General features: G+C 40.0%; 2 protein-coding genes across 2 annotated transcripts in view; both read right to left on the minus strand.

Annotated features, from left to right (window-relative positions):
• Positions 1 to 253: 253 nt before the first annotated feature.
• LOC146724157 (uncharacterized) lies at positions 254 to 1660 on the minus strand. Its single transcript, XM_085480378.1, has one exon. It carries the CDS (start codon positions 1658 to 1660, stop codon positions 254 to 256), a length of 1407 nt encoding a protein of 468 aa, XP_085336504.1.
• A 90-nt stretch (positions 1661 to 1750) lies between these two features.
• LOC146724158 (uncharacterized) overlaps positions 1751 to 15189 on the minus strand; it is a 46948-nt gene continuing 33509 nt past the window's right edge. The window contains exons 2-4 of the mRNA XM_085480379.1: positions 4800 to 5046; positions 3846 to 4424; positions 1751 to 3724 (exon numbers count right to left, since the gene is read on the minus strand). Of these exons, the coding sequence (XP_085336505.1) occupies positions 1751 to 3724; positions 3846 to 4424; positions 4800 to 5046 (2800 nt within the window). The remainder of the gene's footprint in view (positions 3725 to 3845; positions 4425 to 4799; positions 5047 to 15189) is intronic.

A 15189-nucleotide genomic window follows, 5' to 3' on the forward strand; every position in this document is an offset into this window, starting at 1 on the left:
AAGAAAAAATAAAACGTTAATCGCTTAATGATTTTTCGAGTGAGATTCAGTGATTACATATTGAACAATAACAGGCATTTGGTTGCTTACATGATTGAATAACAATATTAAGACATAGATTCTTACTAAACTTACATTAACGCGACGCGAGTGGTCTTGAGTAGTCAAGGATATTGAGCGCCGCCCGCCTTAACTAACTACGAAGGACTTGACTTGTCCTAATTATGCGAACGATTGAGACGTTGCATGCGCATTATGGAGTTGGGTTTTCCGCAGTACCTGTCTTACGTTCCGACAGTTGATCGATTAAGTTAATATCGATAGGTAGTAGGCACAATTTAGTTACTGGTCGCTTGTATTCGGACGTCGCTGTTTTAACTGAGACGACTCGAGTTAACCCGTCAGAGCCCGGATGACAATGAATAACTCGCCCTAATTCCCATTTACACGGTGGGAGAAGGGGGTTTTGAATCAAAACCATTGAGCCAACCTGAATCGGAGGCGTTTCTCGACGCCACTTTGATCTTTGTTGAAGAGTATTGACATAATCTGACTGCCACTGCTTCCAAAAACGCTCCGTAATCTGTCTGAGTAATTGCCATCGCGACAATCTGTTTTCGTTCAATTGTAGAACGGAAGGTTCCGGATTCGTAGTAATGGCAGTCCCAATCAAAAGGTGACCTGGGGTCAGGAACTCGTAGTCATCTGGAGTATCATTGAGTGGAGAAAGCGGCCTTGAGTTGAGGATAGCCTCAATTTTGCACAACACTGTCGTGAACTCCTCAAATGTCAATGCGTGTGAGCTTACAATTCGACGAAGGTGGTGTTTGACACTCTTCACTCCTGCCTCCCATAGTCCTCCAAAATGAGGAGCATGAGGCGGGATGAAACTCCAAGTGATCCTATCTGTTGCGATTAAATTGAGAAAATCCGTATTGCGTTGAGCATCCCGATACGCGCGGGATAGCTCTTTATCGGCTCCTGTGAATGTTGTACCGTTATCCGAATACATAACTGCTGGCAAGCCTCGTCTGGCGCAAAATCGTTGAAATGCGTTCAAAAATGCTGGCGTTGAATAATCGCTGACCAACTCGAGATGAATGGCTCGAGTTGCCAAACATATGAAAACGGCTATGTAAGCCTTTCGTGAGGTGATTCCTCGACCAGCAGAGGCTCGAATGAGCACTGGACCGGCATAATCGATGCCGCTGTGCAAAAACGCCCTCGTTGGCGTTGAGACTCGAGTTGATGGGAGTTGACCCATTAACTGATTGGCTACCTGAGCTCTTTCTCGCGTGCATCGAACGCACCTGTAGATAACTGATTTAACTAAAGGCCTAGATTTTATAATCCAAAATTCTTGGCGAATTTTAGACAGGGTAGACTGAAGACCGGCGTGCAGCGAGGCTATGTGCGTGTAGCGAATGAGCATTGTAGTAATTGGATGATCAGCTAGTAGAACTGGATGTTTGGATTGAAATGGTAGATGAGAATGCTCCAATCTTCCGCCAACGCGGAGTAGACCATTTGCGTCTAGGAATGGATTTAATGATATCAGAGCGCTGTTTCTTGATAACCTCTTGTTTGACTTGAGTAAGTAAAGTTCTTGCTTGAACACCTCTGCTTGAATCATATGCAACCAAAAGTTACGAGACTGCATGTACTCAAATGCTGTAATGGCGTGGGACCGGACGTGATCTTTGTGATCTGCCGCGTGCTTCCGCTGACATTTGTTTATGAATCGGTATATCTATGCACTGACTCGTATCAATTTTGGCCACCATGAATACCGTGCAGCAAGACTCCAGTCTTCACGAGTACTGTTTTGATGAGCTTCACATGCCTTCAGTTCCAACTGAGTTTCGTGGTGCTCTGATAGAATTTGATGAGGCCACTCATCAGAATGAAGATGCAACCATGACGGCCCATGCCACCATAGGTTGATGGATATCAAATCTCGGCCGAGTAATCCGCGCGAAGCACAGTCTGCGGGGTTTTCACTGGTGTTTACGTGATGCCAACTACCGGTTGGTAATCGTGTCTGAATTTCGGCTACTCTATGAGCTACGAAAGTTTTCCAATTTGAGGGGTGCTTCTTGAGCCATGCGAGAACTACAGTGGAGTCTGTCCAACAATAAATCGCAATGTCGCTTAAATGAAGTGACTGCTTGATAAAGTCAATCAAGCGAACTAGCAGAACGGCAGCAGAAAGTTCGAGGCGAGGAACCGTCATTGGTTTAAGAGACGCGACTTTAGATCGCCCAGCAATGAGCGAGACCGTAATTTTCCCAGAGGAGGATGTCACGCGTAAAAACACCACTGCTGCGTAAGCGATTGTGGATGCGTCCGCGAACCCGTGTAATTCCACAGTTGCCGTTCCGGACTCAAAACCTGTCCAGCGACTCAGTTGAATTTTTCGTAGATAGGGTAATGACTCGTAGATAGACTTCCAGGATGATAAGATTTCGTCCGGAATAATGTCGTCCCATCCGATACGGTGTTGCCATAATTGCTGCATGAGAGTTTTCGCCTTTAAAATCGCAGGTGTGACCCACCCGAGCGGGTCGAATAATCTTGCTATTGTTGATAGAATTGCTCGTTTGGTGTTAGGAACAGTTTCAGATAATGTAATTTGAAACTGAAAGCAGTCATGTTTCGGGTTCCAGACAATACCGAGGATTTTTAGACTGTCATCAGTCTCCAAATTTTTTGCGTAAGCCAATCCATGATTGTCAGGCTGAATATCTGAAAGCAATTCTGAGTGGTTACTGGCCCATTTCCGGAGATCGAAACCACCACGGTTCAGCAAATTACAAAGTTGAGTGCGAGCTTGCTTTAACAGTGTGATATCGTCTGCACAAAATAATACATCATCGACGTAGATGTTTTCTCTTAGGATGGGAGAGGCTAACGGAAATGAATCTCCCTCGTCACAGTTCAATTGTTGGATTACTCGAAGAGCAAGAAACGGTGCTGACGCAGTGCCGTAAGTAACGGTAAGGAGTTGATATTCCTGTATAGTTGAGTTGTGGTCGACCCACAGTATCCGTTGGTAGTCTCTATCTCTAGGATCGATTAATATTTGGCGATACATTTTAGCGATGTCCGCAGAATATACATATTTATATTGCCTCCAGCGCAATATAACTGCTTGTAGATCGGACTGCAATTTTGGGCCGGTGTACATGTGAAAGTTGAGAGACGTTCCATTGGATGTGAGGCAGGAGGCGTCGAACACGACTCTTAAACGGGTTGTCGAACTTGTCTCCTTGATGACTGGATGATGAGGTATATAGGTCGCTTGAACATTATTTGAATGCAAAGGAGCGACTTGCTTCATATGATTTAATTGCTCATATTCGCGCATGAAGTCCAAATATTCTTGTGCCAGTGTGGGTTGACGAGCAAATTTACGAATTAGCGACGAAAGTCGGCGTTCAGCTATGCTGCGAGAGTCGCCTATTTTAATAGGCGGGCCCTCTTTAAAAGGGAGTCGCACGACATATCTGCCATCTGCTGTTCTAGTATGCGTGCGTTGAAAGTGATCCTCGCATTGTTTATCTTCTATGGACGCATGAACATGTTGAGGAGTTTCTTCAACCTCCCAAAACTTACATAATTGCCGTTCCAAGGAGCAGCAGTGAGCAACTGCTTTGTTGTGAACTGGGTAATGGTGAGCCTTGAGGTTGGGCTCCGACATGCGATGAAACCAAAGTAGAGCCGACTACATGGGTGTTTTGTATGACATAATTAGGGATTGACGTAGGTCCAGATAGAATCCACCCGAAATGCGATTGTATAGCGTCTGGTTGACCTATGGGTCCATTGCGTATATTGACAAGAACCTTGCTATACAAATCAGCTCCAATAATGAGGTCAATAGGAGTTGATCCAGTCGGATCGTCATCCGCTAAGGTCAAGTTGGAGATGTGTTTCCAGTCACGTAATGACGAAGCGTGTCTGGGAGCATACTTCGTCAATGCTCTCATGATGTAAGCTACCGTGGTGAAGGTTGGCTCAGGTTTATCGCGAGGCGAAATATTAATTAACGCGGCAGATCGGCATGTACCGGTATCTGCACAGCTAATCCCCGAAGTTGAAGTAAATGTTTGCATACGAGGTAAGCGTAAAATTTGCGCTACGCGTTCCGTAAGAAATGTGAGTTCTGAACCACCGTCAAGTAAGGCTCTGACAGTTAAGGAACGTCCAGAAAGCGAATGTATTTTCACCGTTGCCGTAGACAACACCACAGGAGTCGGTGATGTAGTTAACGTGACCGCTGAAAGCGCTGTGACATTTGATATATTAGTAACATTCTGCGAACTCGATGACGCAGGAATGCTCGTTGTTTGTTGCAATGAGCCCGAGTCAACGTGGATCATTGTGTGATGCCGCTTGCTACATTTGCAACACGTGAATTTACTCTGACAATTAAGTGCTACGTGCTTATCGCTTAAGCAATTGAAACATCGCTTAAGTTTCTTTATCAATTCGCGTCGTTGATCCGTGCTCACTGAAAGAAATTGTTGACACTTAGAGAGAAAGTGAGATTGTTTACAAATTGGACATGACAAATTAACTGACGCAGTTGCGGTGGCGCTTGTCACTCTCGAATGTGACTTCGTTTTATCGTGTTCGTGAGGATGGAGTTCCTCAAGCGCTATAGCGCGCGAAGATATGAAACGTATCAAGTCTTTGTACGTTGGAGGATTTTCGTTATCGCTACTCTTCAATTTCCACGCTCGACGCGTAGCAGAATCAAACTTTTGTGAAATGAAGTATACTAATATATCGCTTACAATATCCTCTGCTGTACGATCAAGACGTTTCAATGTCGCTAACGCTTGTTCCGTTTTATCTCGCAACTCGTGAAGTTCTGACGCTGATTCGCGAGTCATCTTTGGAAGATGATATAAGGTCGACACATGTACTTCGATCAACCGTCGTTTGTTCTCGAAACGCGTGGTTAACGCTTTCCACGCGACCTTAAAATTTTCGGCGGTTACTTTGATTCCTGATATCGCATCGCGGGCCGGACCTGTCAAACTAGAGATCAAAAAATGCATACGAGTGAAATTTGACAATTCTTTGTTATCTATAATCAACGACTGAAAACGGTCGCGAAAGGTCTCCCAATCCTCGTTTTTTCCAGAAAAAGGCGGTAATTTAATAGGAGGGAGATGCTTTAACGAGAATGACGATGCGTCCATTTGCGCAAAAAAAGTTTCGAGGGATGTATCTCGACTTACGACAGGAACCAGGTCTTCTAGACATTCGTTCATATGATCCAGGGCTGATTGATAGAGATCTTCGTGAAGGTCGAATTGATTCTTCTTGAAATAATTAATTGTCCCTTGATCATCCTCTGGAACAAGTTGAAGCAGAATGGTGTGATTGTGCACACCTTGAGTCCATTGAGCTTGTAAAGTCGCAATCCGTGAGCGAACCCTTGCGGCCGTCAAATTAGAACGACCAATCTTTTTGAAATTGTCGAGAGCTCGAGCAATTCAGTGGAAGATAGTTTGCTGATTTGCAAGAGCGTCTTCCATTTTGACACTATAGTTGTTTATGAATATGTCACTAACACGATTGTCTACTTAAACGCGATTACTTGACTGACTGTATCTCGAATCACGCTGCACTTAAATATCACTGGTGTCCTTAATTCAGTGTTCTCGATTCGTCATTACTCTCCCATCCGGCTCGAAGGACCAAAAAATGTTTGCGCGTACGCTCGATTGCTGACGTTGAACGCTCACGCACGAAGCTACGGATCCTGACAATCGGGTTGTAAATCCGATCGTCGATATCGGTCTCGCGTATAGATTGCACAGGAAGATTCAAAGTGGACTGTATCTTAAGGAGGGTGGACGCGCTCCGATTGGTGCGCAGGATGGGTAACGATTTAAGCCACGTGCCGAATCGAGAACCAGAATACGGAATTATATGCACAAATTACACAAAAACAATCCATTTATTAACTAAATTTGTCCGAGAGTCACAATGTACATAAACGCAAATTAATTTGAAACCTTTACATAAAATCTTTATCTATTAACGAATAAAATAGTCACCGCGAAAACACGTATGACGTGGTTGTTAAGCAGTCCGAAATGTCTCACTATATGGTATCTAGCATGTGTTGCATGGACACCACCGAAAAACTATTTGTTGCATAACAATTGCTAGTTACGATGAACACGCTCGAAACTCGTGTATCGAATCGTTCGAAATCTCACATTAAGATTTCGTACACGTTGCCGATTGCGGCGAATGCGATATTAAATCGCGAACCGAAATGTTTCAATTAACATGAAGAATCACTGATCACATAAATGTTACAGTGCGTTGAGCACCACGGGCTCGAAGGGATGAAAAAAAGGAACGCAAACACAATCACGACATCAGGTATCAGTCCCAGATGACTGATCACGTGATCTGCGCGCTCCAACTCACGTGATCTACGCGTGCCAAGCGAACACGCGCGAGCCTCATGTATACAATTATTACGTTCGTGGAAACAATCGGACTTCGGCACCTTGATATTTCACCATTGCGTGAATTCTGGTCCCAAATCACTGAATTCCGCTTCGTTAACAATGTTTTGAGCGCAAATTTTATGTCGCGTATATAACGGCGCACCTTGTTGCTACCGTTAATTAGCGAATGTCAAAGTGAACGTATTTCACATCTCACTTATCACTGAATCACAGCAGAATATCAATCTGATTATTTTTTTTATTAATCAAACGAACTACAAACAATTAGAATCGCGACGGAAAACCCACATGTGACTAATCGCAAAGCCGTGCCAGGAGCGAATGCCCAGGTTCGATGACGAGGCAGTTCATCCCCGATCGATTCGATAATCGAACGCTTGAAGCGCGGCGTGTAGGTTCAGTGCGTGCTGCCCCGTGCCGGATTAACTCAAAAAATTATAGAATTTCAAATTATCGACCTACTTCTTCATTCTCTTTGAACAAATAATAAAGTTCTTGACCTGGGGTCAACTTACTTCTGAACAGTGAGAGAGGATGAAAGAGAGTGAAAAAAGGTGAAAGAGGGTGAGAGGGAATGAAAGAGGGTGAGAGGGAATGAAAGAGGGTGAAAGAGGGTGAGAGAGAATGAAAGAGGGTGAGGAGAGGACGAAAGAGGGTGAGAGAGGACGAAAGAGGGTGAAAGAGGACGAAAGGGGGTGAGAGGAAATGAAAGAGGGTGAAAGAGGGTGAGAGAGAATGAAAGAGAGTGAAAGAGGACGAAAGAGGGTGAGAGAGGGCGAAAGAGGATGAAGAGGGTGAGAGAGGACGAAAGAGGGTGAGAGAGGACGAAAGAGGGTAAAAGAGGCGAAAGAGGGGTGGGAGTGGGGGCGGGGGTCGGGTGGGGTGGGGTGGGGTGGGGTGGGGGTGGGGCGGGATGTGGGAGGGAAAGGGGTGGGTGAAAGTTGAGGGAGGTGTGAGTGAAAGGTGAGAAGAGATTTATACGCGGACAGAGAAGAAGAAGAAGAAGAAGAAGACGACGTTACTTCATTTTTCATGAAAAACGTCACTTTTTGACCGCTTGTATCTCCAGAACGGCTTGACCGATTTTATTTTTTCTTGGCTCAAATTACTCGTGGCGATGCCGCCTTTCAGGTTATATTACATGCAATTCAAAATTTTTTATATTTTAGTAGTTCTACACCCCCAAAAAATGGACTTTGATGGTGCAGGATAAGGAGACTTGTAGTGTCTTTTAAGGTCTTTTAGGGTTTGAACATGGCTTGACCGATTTTATTTTTTCTTGGCTCAAATTACTCGTGGCGATGCCGCCTTTCAGGTTATATTACGTGCAATTCTAAATTTTTTATATTTTAGTAGTTCTACACCCCCAAAGAATGGACTTTGATGGTGCAGGATAAGGAGACTTTTAGTGTCTTTTAAGGTCTTTTAGGGTTTGAACATGGCCGGAGACACTACCGCGTCTCCTGATATAATTACAATAATAAAAATAAAATAATAATAGACATATAATTAGAGTAATAAAAAATTAATTGCTTTCGGTTCTTGTGACAGCTGCCTCAATGCCGTTAAGTTCCTAGCAATCCTACAGAGTTTGCTTGCTTACAGTAGCAAGTAAATTTTAGAGAATGCATTAGTGCATCTTGTATAGTACGCACATATATATGTTGTACGTGTCTATTCTCATAAATTTTCTAATTTTTTTCTTTTTTTATAATGCCTTAAAATATGAATTAAAAAATATATAATTTGAAAAATATTTCTTGACTTGCCCCGTGAATGATACCCAAACTTTTATAAGATTATTTTTTTTTCTCTTATCTTAAATATTCAAAGTTCAAAACTAAATTCTAATATTTTTATATCATTATTATGTATTGACCACCTCATTTTTCGTACTATAGAAAGAGTGATATATCTTTTCATTGTCGAAGCTCTATATATAATACATGTATGATTCATACTGAACTGTGATTTGTTCTGTTAAATGCATTAATTGCTTGCAAAAAAAAACTTGAAGAGTTTATTTTTGACCAGCAGTTTTTCTCATTGAAATATTAATTCTTATATTTAGAAATGTATGTAGAAGTTATAATATGCTCTATTACACATTTAAGGAGGCATATATAAATTATCAATTTTGATATTTTGACATGTTATGTAACAAGAGAAACATGATTATTTTTCATTAATAATATCAGAGGAGGCCACTTTTATATTCTACTTAATTTGTAGTTTCTTATTACTACTAAAATAAATGTACTTTTAATAAGAGTAAATAAAAAAAGCGATTTATAAATCATTGTCCGAAAAAAGATGTATAAGCTATGTCAAAGCTGATCTAAAATTTTTATGAAATCAGCTATAAATATTTTAGAAAGAAAATTAAATAATATAAAATTATGTTACTCAAAGAAATGTTTTGTGTGTACACACCGATAAAGTTAAAAAAAAAAGTAAAATTATTTGATACAGCAAAAATTGGAAAGTTTATCTGCTCTAAAATGCAAGATGCCAAGTCAAAAATTAAAATTTAAAAACTTATGCAAATTTAAAATTAATATAAAATAAAAAGAAATAAAAAAATGTTAGTTAAAAAAACTGGGCGCGCTGCTAAATAATATTCTAATGATATTAAAATTAAATTGTTACAATATAAGAGTTTTAACAAGGCTCTGTAATATAAATATAAATTTAACATATAAGACGGGCAACAAGAGCCAAATCGCGGATGACAATGCGTTATCCTAACGAAACTAAATAATTTTCCGTTAGAATTAAATACCGGTGCACAAGGCACCAAATTTTACTTGGATATTGGACTTGCGTACTATACAAGATGCACTAATGCATTCTCTAAAATTTACTTGCTACTGTAAGCAAGCAAACTCTGTAGGATTGCTAGGAACTTAACGGCATTGAGGCAGCTGTCACAAGAACCGAAAGCAATTAATTTTTTATTACTCTAATTATATGTCTATTATTATTTTATTTTTATTATTGTAATTATATCAGGAGACGCGGGTAGTGTCTCCGGCCATGTTCAAACCCTAAAAGACCTTAAAAGACACTAAAAGTCTCCTTATCCTGCACCATCAAAGTCCATTCTTTGGGGGTGTAGAACTACTAAAATATAAAAAATTTAGAATTGCACGTAATATAACCTGAAAGGCGGCATCGCCACGAGTAATTTGAGCCAAGAAAAAATAAAATCGGTCAAGCCATGTTCAAACCCTAAAAGACCTTAAAAGACACTACAAGTCTCCTTATCCTGCACCATCAAAGTCCATTTTTTGGGGGTGTAGAACTACTAAAATATAAAAAATTTTGAATTGCATGTAATATAACCTGAAAGGCGGCATCGCCACGAGTAATTTGAGCCAAGAAAAAATAAAATCGGTCAAGCCGTTCTGGAGATACAAGCGGTCAAAAAGTGACGTTTTTCATGAAAAATGAAGTAACGTCGTCTTCTTCTTCTTCTTCTTCTTCTCTGTCCGCGTATAAATCTCTTCTCACCTTTCACTCACACCTCCCTCAACTTTCACCCACCCCTTTCCCTCCCACATCCCGCCCCACCCCCACCCCACCCCACCCCACCCCACCCGACCCCCGCCCCCACTCCCACCACTCTTTCGCCTCTTTTACCCTCTTTCGTCCTCTCTCACCCTCTTTCGTCCTCTCTCACCCTCTTCATCCTCTTTCGCCCTCTCTCACCCTCTTTCGTCCTCTTTCACTCTCTTTCATTCTCTCTCACCCTCTTTCACCCTCTTTCATTTCCTCTCACCCCCTTTCGTCCTCTTTCACCCTCTTTCGTCCTCTCTCACCCTCTTTCGTCCTCTCCTCACCCTCTTTCATTCTCTCTCACCCTCTTTCACCCTCTTTCATTCCCTCTCACCCTCTTTCATTCCCTCTCACCCTCTTTCACCTTTTTTCACTCTCTTTCATCCTCTCTCACCCTCTTTCATTCTTTCTCACCCTCTTTTGCCCTCTCTCATCCTCTTTCGACCTCTTTCACACTCTTTCGTCCTCTCTCATCCTCTTTCGTCCTCTTTCACCCTCTTTCGTTCTCTCTCACCCTCTTTCGACCTCTTTCGTCCTCTTTCACCCTCTTTCGTCCTCTCTCACCCTCTCTCACCTCTTTCACCCTCGTACGTCCTTTTTCACCCTCTTTCGTTCTCTTTCACCCTCTTTCGCCTATCTCGTCTTCTCTTACCCTCATTCGTCCTCTCTCACCCTATCTTCAAAAAATCATAAAAATGAAAAGGTCAAGCCATGTTCAAAAGAAGGTCCTCAAAAATTTAAACCTAGTCTGTACAATGAAAAATAATTACTCGTAATTCCAGAGTTCCAATTTGTTAATATCGAATAATGTATTTGTTTCAAGTAATGGCAGTAGAGTCAAATACATACCTACGTATATGCAGTTTTTGCTGTTAATTGTACTTGAACGAAAAAAATAATTAAATGATTTAAATATAACACATTTTAAATCAAGAAACTTATATAATCGAACTCTGTTTAGGAAAAGGTAGAACATTTCATTTGCCTCTGCCTTTACAAGAAACATTGGATAAGGTATGTCCTCCGGAAGATCCTATAAATTTGAATAACGAGTTGCACATTCTCGTTCGAGGTATACCCAAGAAATCTAAAGTGGTTTGGGAAAATTTGGTAGATATTAATAAAATGTATAAGGCTTTACAACGGTTGAAAGAAAATAATCCTCATTACTCAAAAATTCGTCTTCCAGCGTCATCTGATGATCTATTAAAGGATAAGTTGCAGGAAACAGAATATAGGATTGTCGATGAGGAAAGCGACAATGACGAAATAAATGAGGTGGTTGAGGAATTACCAGCATTGAATTTGTACAATGTACAGTAAAACAAAAATAATAATGATCAAAGCGTTTTAAAACGTACGGCTTTTCTCACACAAATCACTGAACATTCGGATATTAACGATCAGTATACAATATACCCAATACACGCAAAAAGAATCGATAACGAATCTGCATTGAAGCTTTATCAAACGGTGAAAATTGAAGATTTTCCAATGGATAATCGTTATAAATATCTGGATGTCATGTGTTTCCCTGATTTATATCCTGATGGTGTCAATGGACAACGAGAAGATAGAAACTTTGCATTGCCGGAATATTTATTTATTAGAACACGATTGATGTCGAAACATAGTAGATTCAGGTTGAATCTGCAGTATCTGTTCTTCCTTCTCAATGATGCTAACTACCGACAGTTAAAAAGTGGTATCCATTATACGATGATGGTTACTAACCCACGAGAGAGATACACTGCTGGTAGATACTTCAACGAATTGAAAGGTTACCAATTAGAATCGAATTTAATGAGTATTTTCGCAAAATTGAGAAATACGGATCAATTTTGGCGACAACCGTCCAATAATGTAAAATGCATGACTTTGCATTACGGTCCAGCGACGTGGTTTTTGACTTTGAGTCTTAGTGAATGGAAATGGTCCGATTTGGGTGAATATTTACGAGATATGAATCCCGATAAAGAGAAGTTAGGCATCAACGAACTAATCGCATACGATCCTGTAAGTACTTCTAGATTCATGTGCATAAAATTCAAAGCCATGATTGATTTTATTTGGTCGTCCGATAATCCTATAGGAAAGATTATTCATTACTTCTGGCGACTGGAATATCAACGTAGAAGTATGCAGCACATGCATTGTATGATTTGGATAAAAGATGCTCCAGTATTAGGAAAATCGCCGGATGAAGAAGTTGCTACGTTTATTCAAAAATACGTAACGTGTGAAATTCCAGATGAAAATGTTTCGCCAACGTTGTACGATACGGTAATAAGTGATCAGAATCATAAACATAACTCGTATTGCATGCGTACGAAAAAAACGGAAACTAATATATACAGAAAGTGTCGGTTCGATTTTCCTCGGCCAGTTACTGAGAATTTCGTTTTAAGAGACGTTATCACTTCGATAGTCGGTAGAAAAAATTTACGCAGTAAAGCAGATTGTACGATCTTCCTCGCAAGGAGTCGGAAAGGTTTATAAATGATTATAATCCGTCTATCAAATTAGCCTGGAAGGGAAATATGGACATACAATTTATTAGAGAAAAATCAGAGTTTTTAAACTCATATTTAACAAAATACACGACAAAGTCGGAAAAATGCAATACAGACTTTGAAGTGATAGATTCGAATAAGTCCTTGGCATCGAAACTGTGGAATTTTGCAATGCGTTCATTAAATAACAGAGAATGCGGTGCTTTAGAAGCTGCGGATACACTATTAGGGAATCCCTTGTACGGTACGGATAATGATACCATGGTCAAATGGATCGATGTTAATGAGGTGAGAAATAGAAAAGTTAAAACATTTAATGAAATTTAAGCTCTTGATGAAAATTCTACGAATATTTACTGTTCGTCACTCATCGATGATTACTATCCAAATAGACCTCAGGAATTAGAATCATTGAATTTGTACGATTTTGCCAGATTCTGGGAAATTACGAAACAGATGACAAATAATGACGAAGTCAAGTGTTACAAACTGGCATCGGGTTTATTTAAAAAAAAACGAAAAAAGTGTTATTTAATTAACCATTATCGATTTAATATAAAAACTGAGCCCGAAAAATACTTTTACTCGCTGCTTCTTCTGTTCAAACCATGGAGAGATTTGAGTAAACTCAAAGGTACATTCGAGACATACACGGATGCCTTTAAGAATTCAGAGTCTGTTTTAACGAAGGTAATGAAATATCACGAAAGGCTCGAAGAAAAACAGAAAGCTTTTGAGAACGTTGCTGAATTAATCGAGAAGCGCGAAAATGATCTGAAAACAGCAGACAGAGACAAATCCGATGACGATGAACTGGATTGTAATCCGATAGAAGCTGACGACGCGATGAAAGATCTGGAAGATTTTGGTAAGATTGACGACCCGATTGATTTATCGCAAATGATGTCGCAATTGAACAAAGACCAGAAAAGAGTCTTTGATGGAGTATGCCAAGTTTTACAAGATAAGAATCAGATTCTGCGACTGTACATAAGTGGCGAGGGTGGTACAGGGAAAAGTTTTCTAATTGAAACGATTAAACATTGGATCAGAATAAATTTGGAAAAAACGACTGCCATATCTGCTCCCACGGGTATCGCAGCATTCAATATCGATGGCTTGACAATCCATAGAATGTTTCAACTACCGGTTAGTCATGAATCTACACCAAAATATACGCAATTGTCAGACATGGTCTTGAAGACTTTGAGAGACAAATTAAAGAATGTCGAATTATTTATAATCGAAGGAATTACATGTAACAATGCAATGATGGATTTAGGAACGACTGTATTCAGTGATGGTCAAGCCTATGTAGGTTTGTCACGAATAAGTAAATTGGAAGGCCTACATTTGATAAATTTCAATCCAGCATCAGTTAAAGCAAACTCGAGAGCCATTGTAGAATATAATCGACTGAGATCTATATTCAAATCTGAACTGCCACAAATCAATCCGTCCGAGAAAAAGGTTGTGAAAATGTACGATCGTCGATGGGATATCCCTAATATCATTGATGATATGCAGAATTATGATTGTGAGGAACCAGAAAGTATAGTTACGTGGAAAATATATGGCCTTTGCAATAACGATGCTGTTTCGTGTTACGCTAATGTAATATTACAATGTGCGTTTCATTGCGTACGTATTAGGCAACAAATACTGAAAAATAAAGCATCGAATGCATTGACTGATGCTATCTGCGCGTATGGTGAACGTAAATATTGCAACATTCAAGCGGTTAGAAGATTTGTCGGAAAACGCTTCGAAGAACGAACACAACAAGATGTTTCGGAATTTTTTACGGCTCTAATGTCGACGTATTCCGACATCAATGATGTATTAAAACTCGAATTAAAGCACGTAACATGTTGCTCGAATGTCAAATGTAATTACAATGTAACTAAGCTGGAAAGCAGTAGTTTGTTAATATTACCTATACATTCGACATTAAAAAGGAAAAAAGGTGTCACTCCACAAAGTTTGATTAATGTAGAATTTTCTAAATGGGAAACGATAAACGGCAATTGTAACGAATGTAAGGGCACCGTGTTGAAAAAGAAAACCGTAATCGAATCAACTTTTTTCGTCGTAGTAATACAGCTCAATTTATATACTTTTGTAAACGGTGCTTCTAAAAAAATTATCAACAATTGGATTAACGCCGTGCCGACGAGTAATATCACGATTAATAAAAAAAAGTACAAGCTAATAAGCGCTATATTTCACGAAGGTGAAGAAATAAATCGTGGTCACTACACGTGTATGTTGAGAGCTGACACAAAATCGGAATGGTATTACTCTAATGATATGGAAGTGTTCAAGAAAAAATGGCCCAAAGGAGCTCAAGGGGCATACATATTGTTCTTAGAACAGATTAAATAATGGCGCTGTATATAGGCTGCCGTAAACGCTACATTAAAACATCAACTGTTCTAGCGCTGTATAAAAGTTGCCGTAAGCGCCAAAATAAAATATCGGCTGCTCTGGCGCTTTATAAAAGCTGCTGTAAGCGCTGCATTAAAACGAGTGCAATAAGTTTCTAATTTGACCTAGGCTTCATGACATTTCAAAAAGTATCATCAAGAAAAAAATTATCAGACAGAAATATGTATGTC

This window comes from Nylanderia fulva, unplaced genomic scaffold (assembly GCF_048542155.1).
Source record: "Nylanderia fulva isolate GAGA-0341 unplaced genomic scaffold, ASM4854215v1 Scaffold146, whole genome shotgun sequence".
Taxonomy (NCBI): domain Eukaryota; kingdom Metazoa; phylum Arthropoda; class Insecta; order Hymenoptera; family Formicidae; genus Nylanderia; species Nylanderia fulva.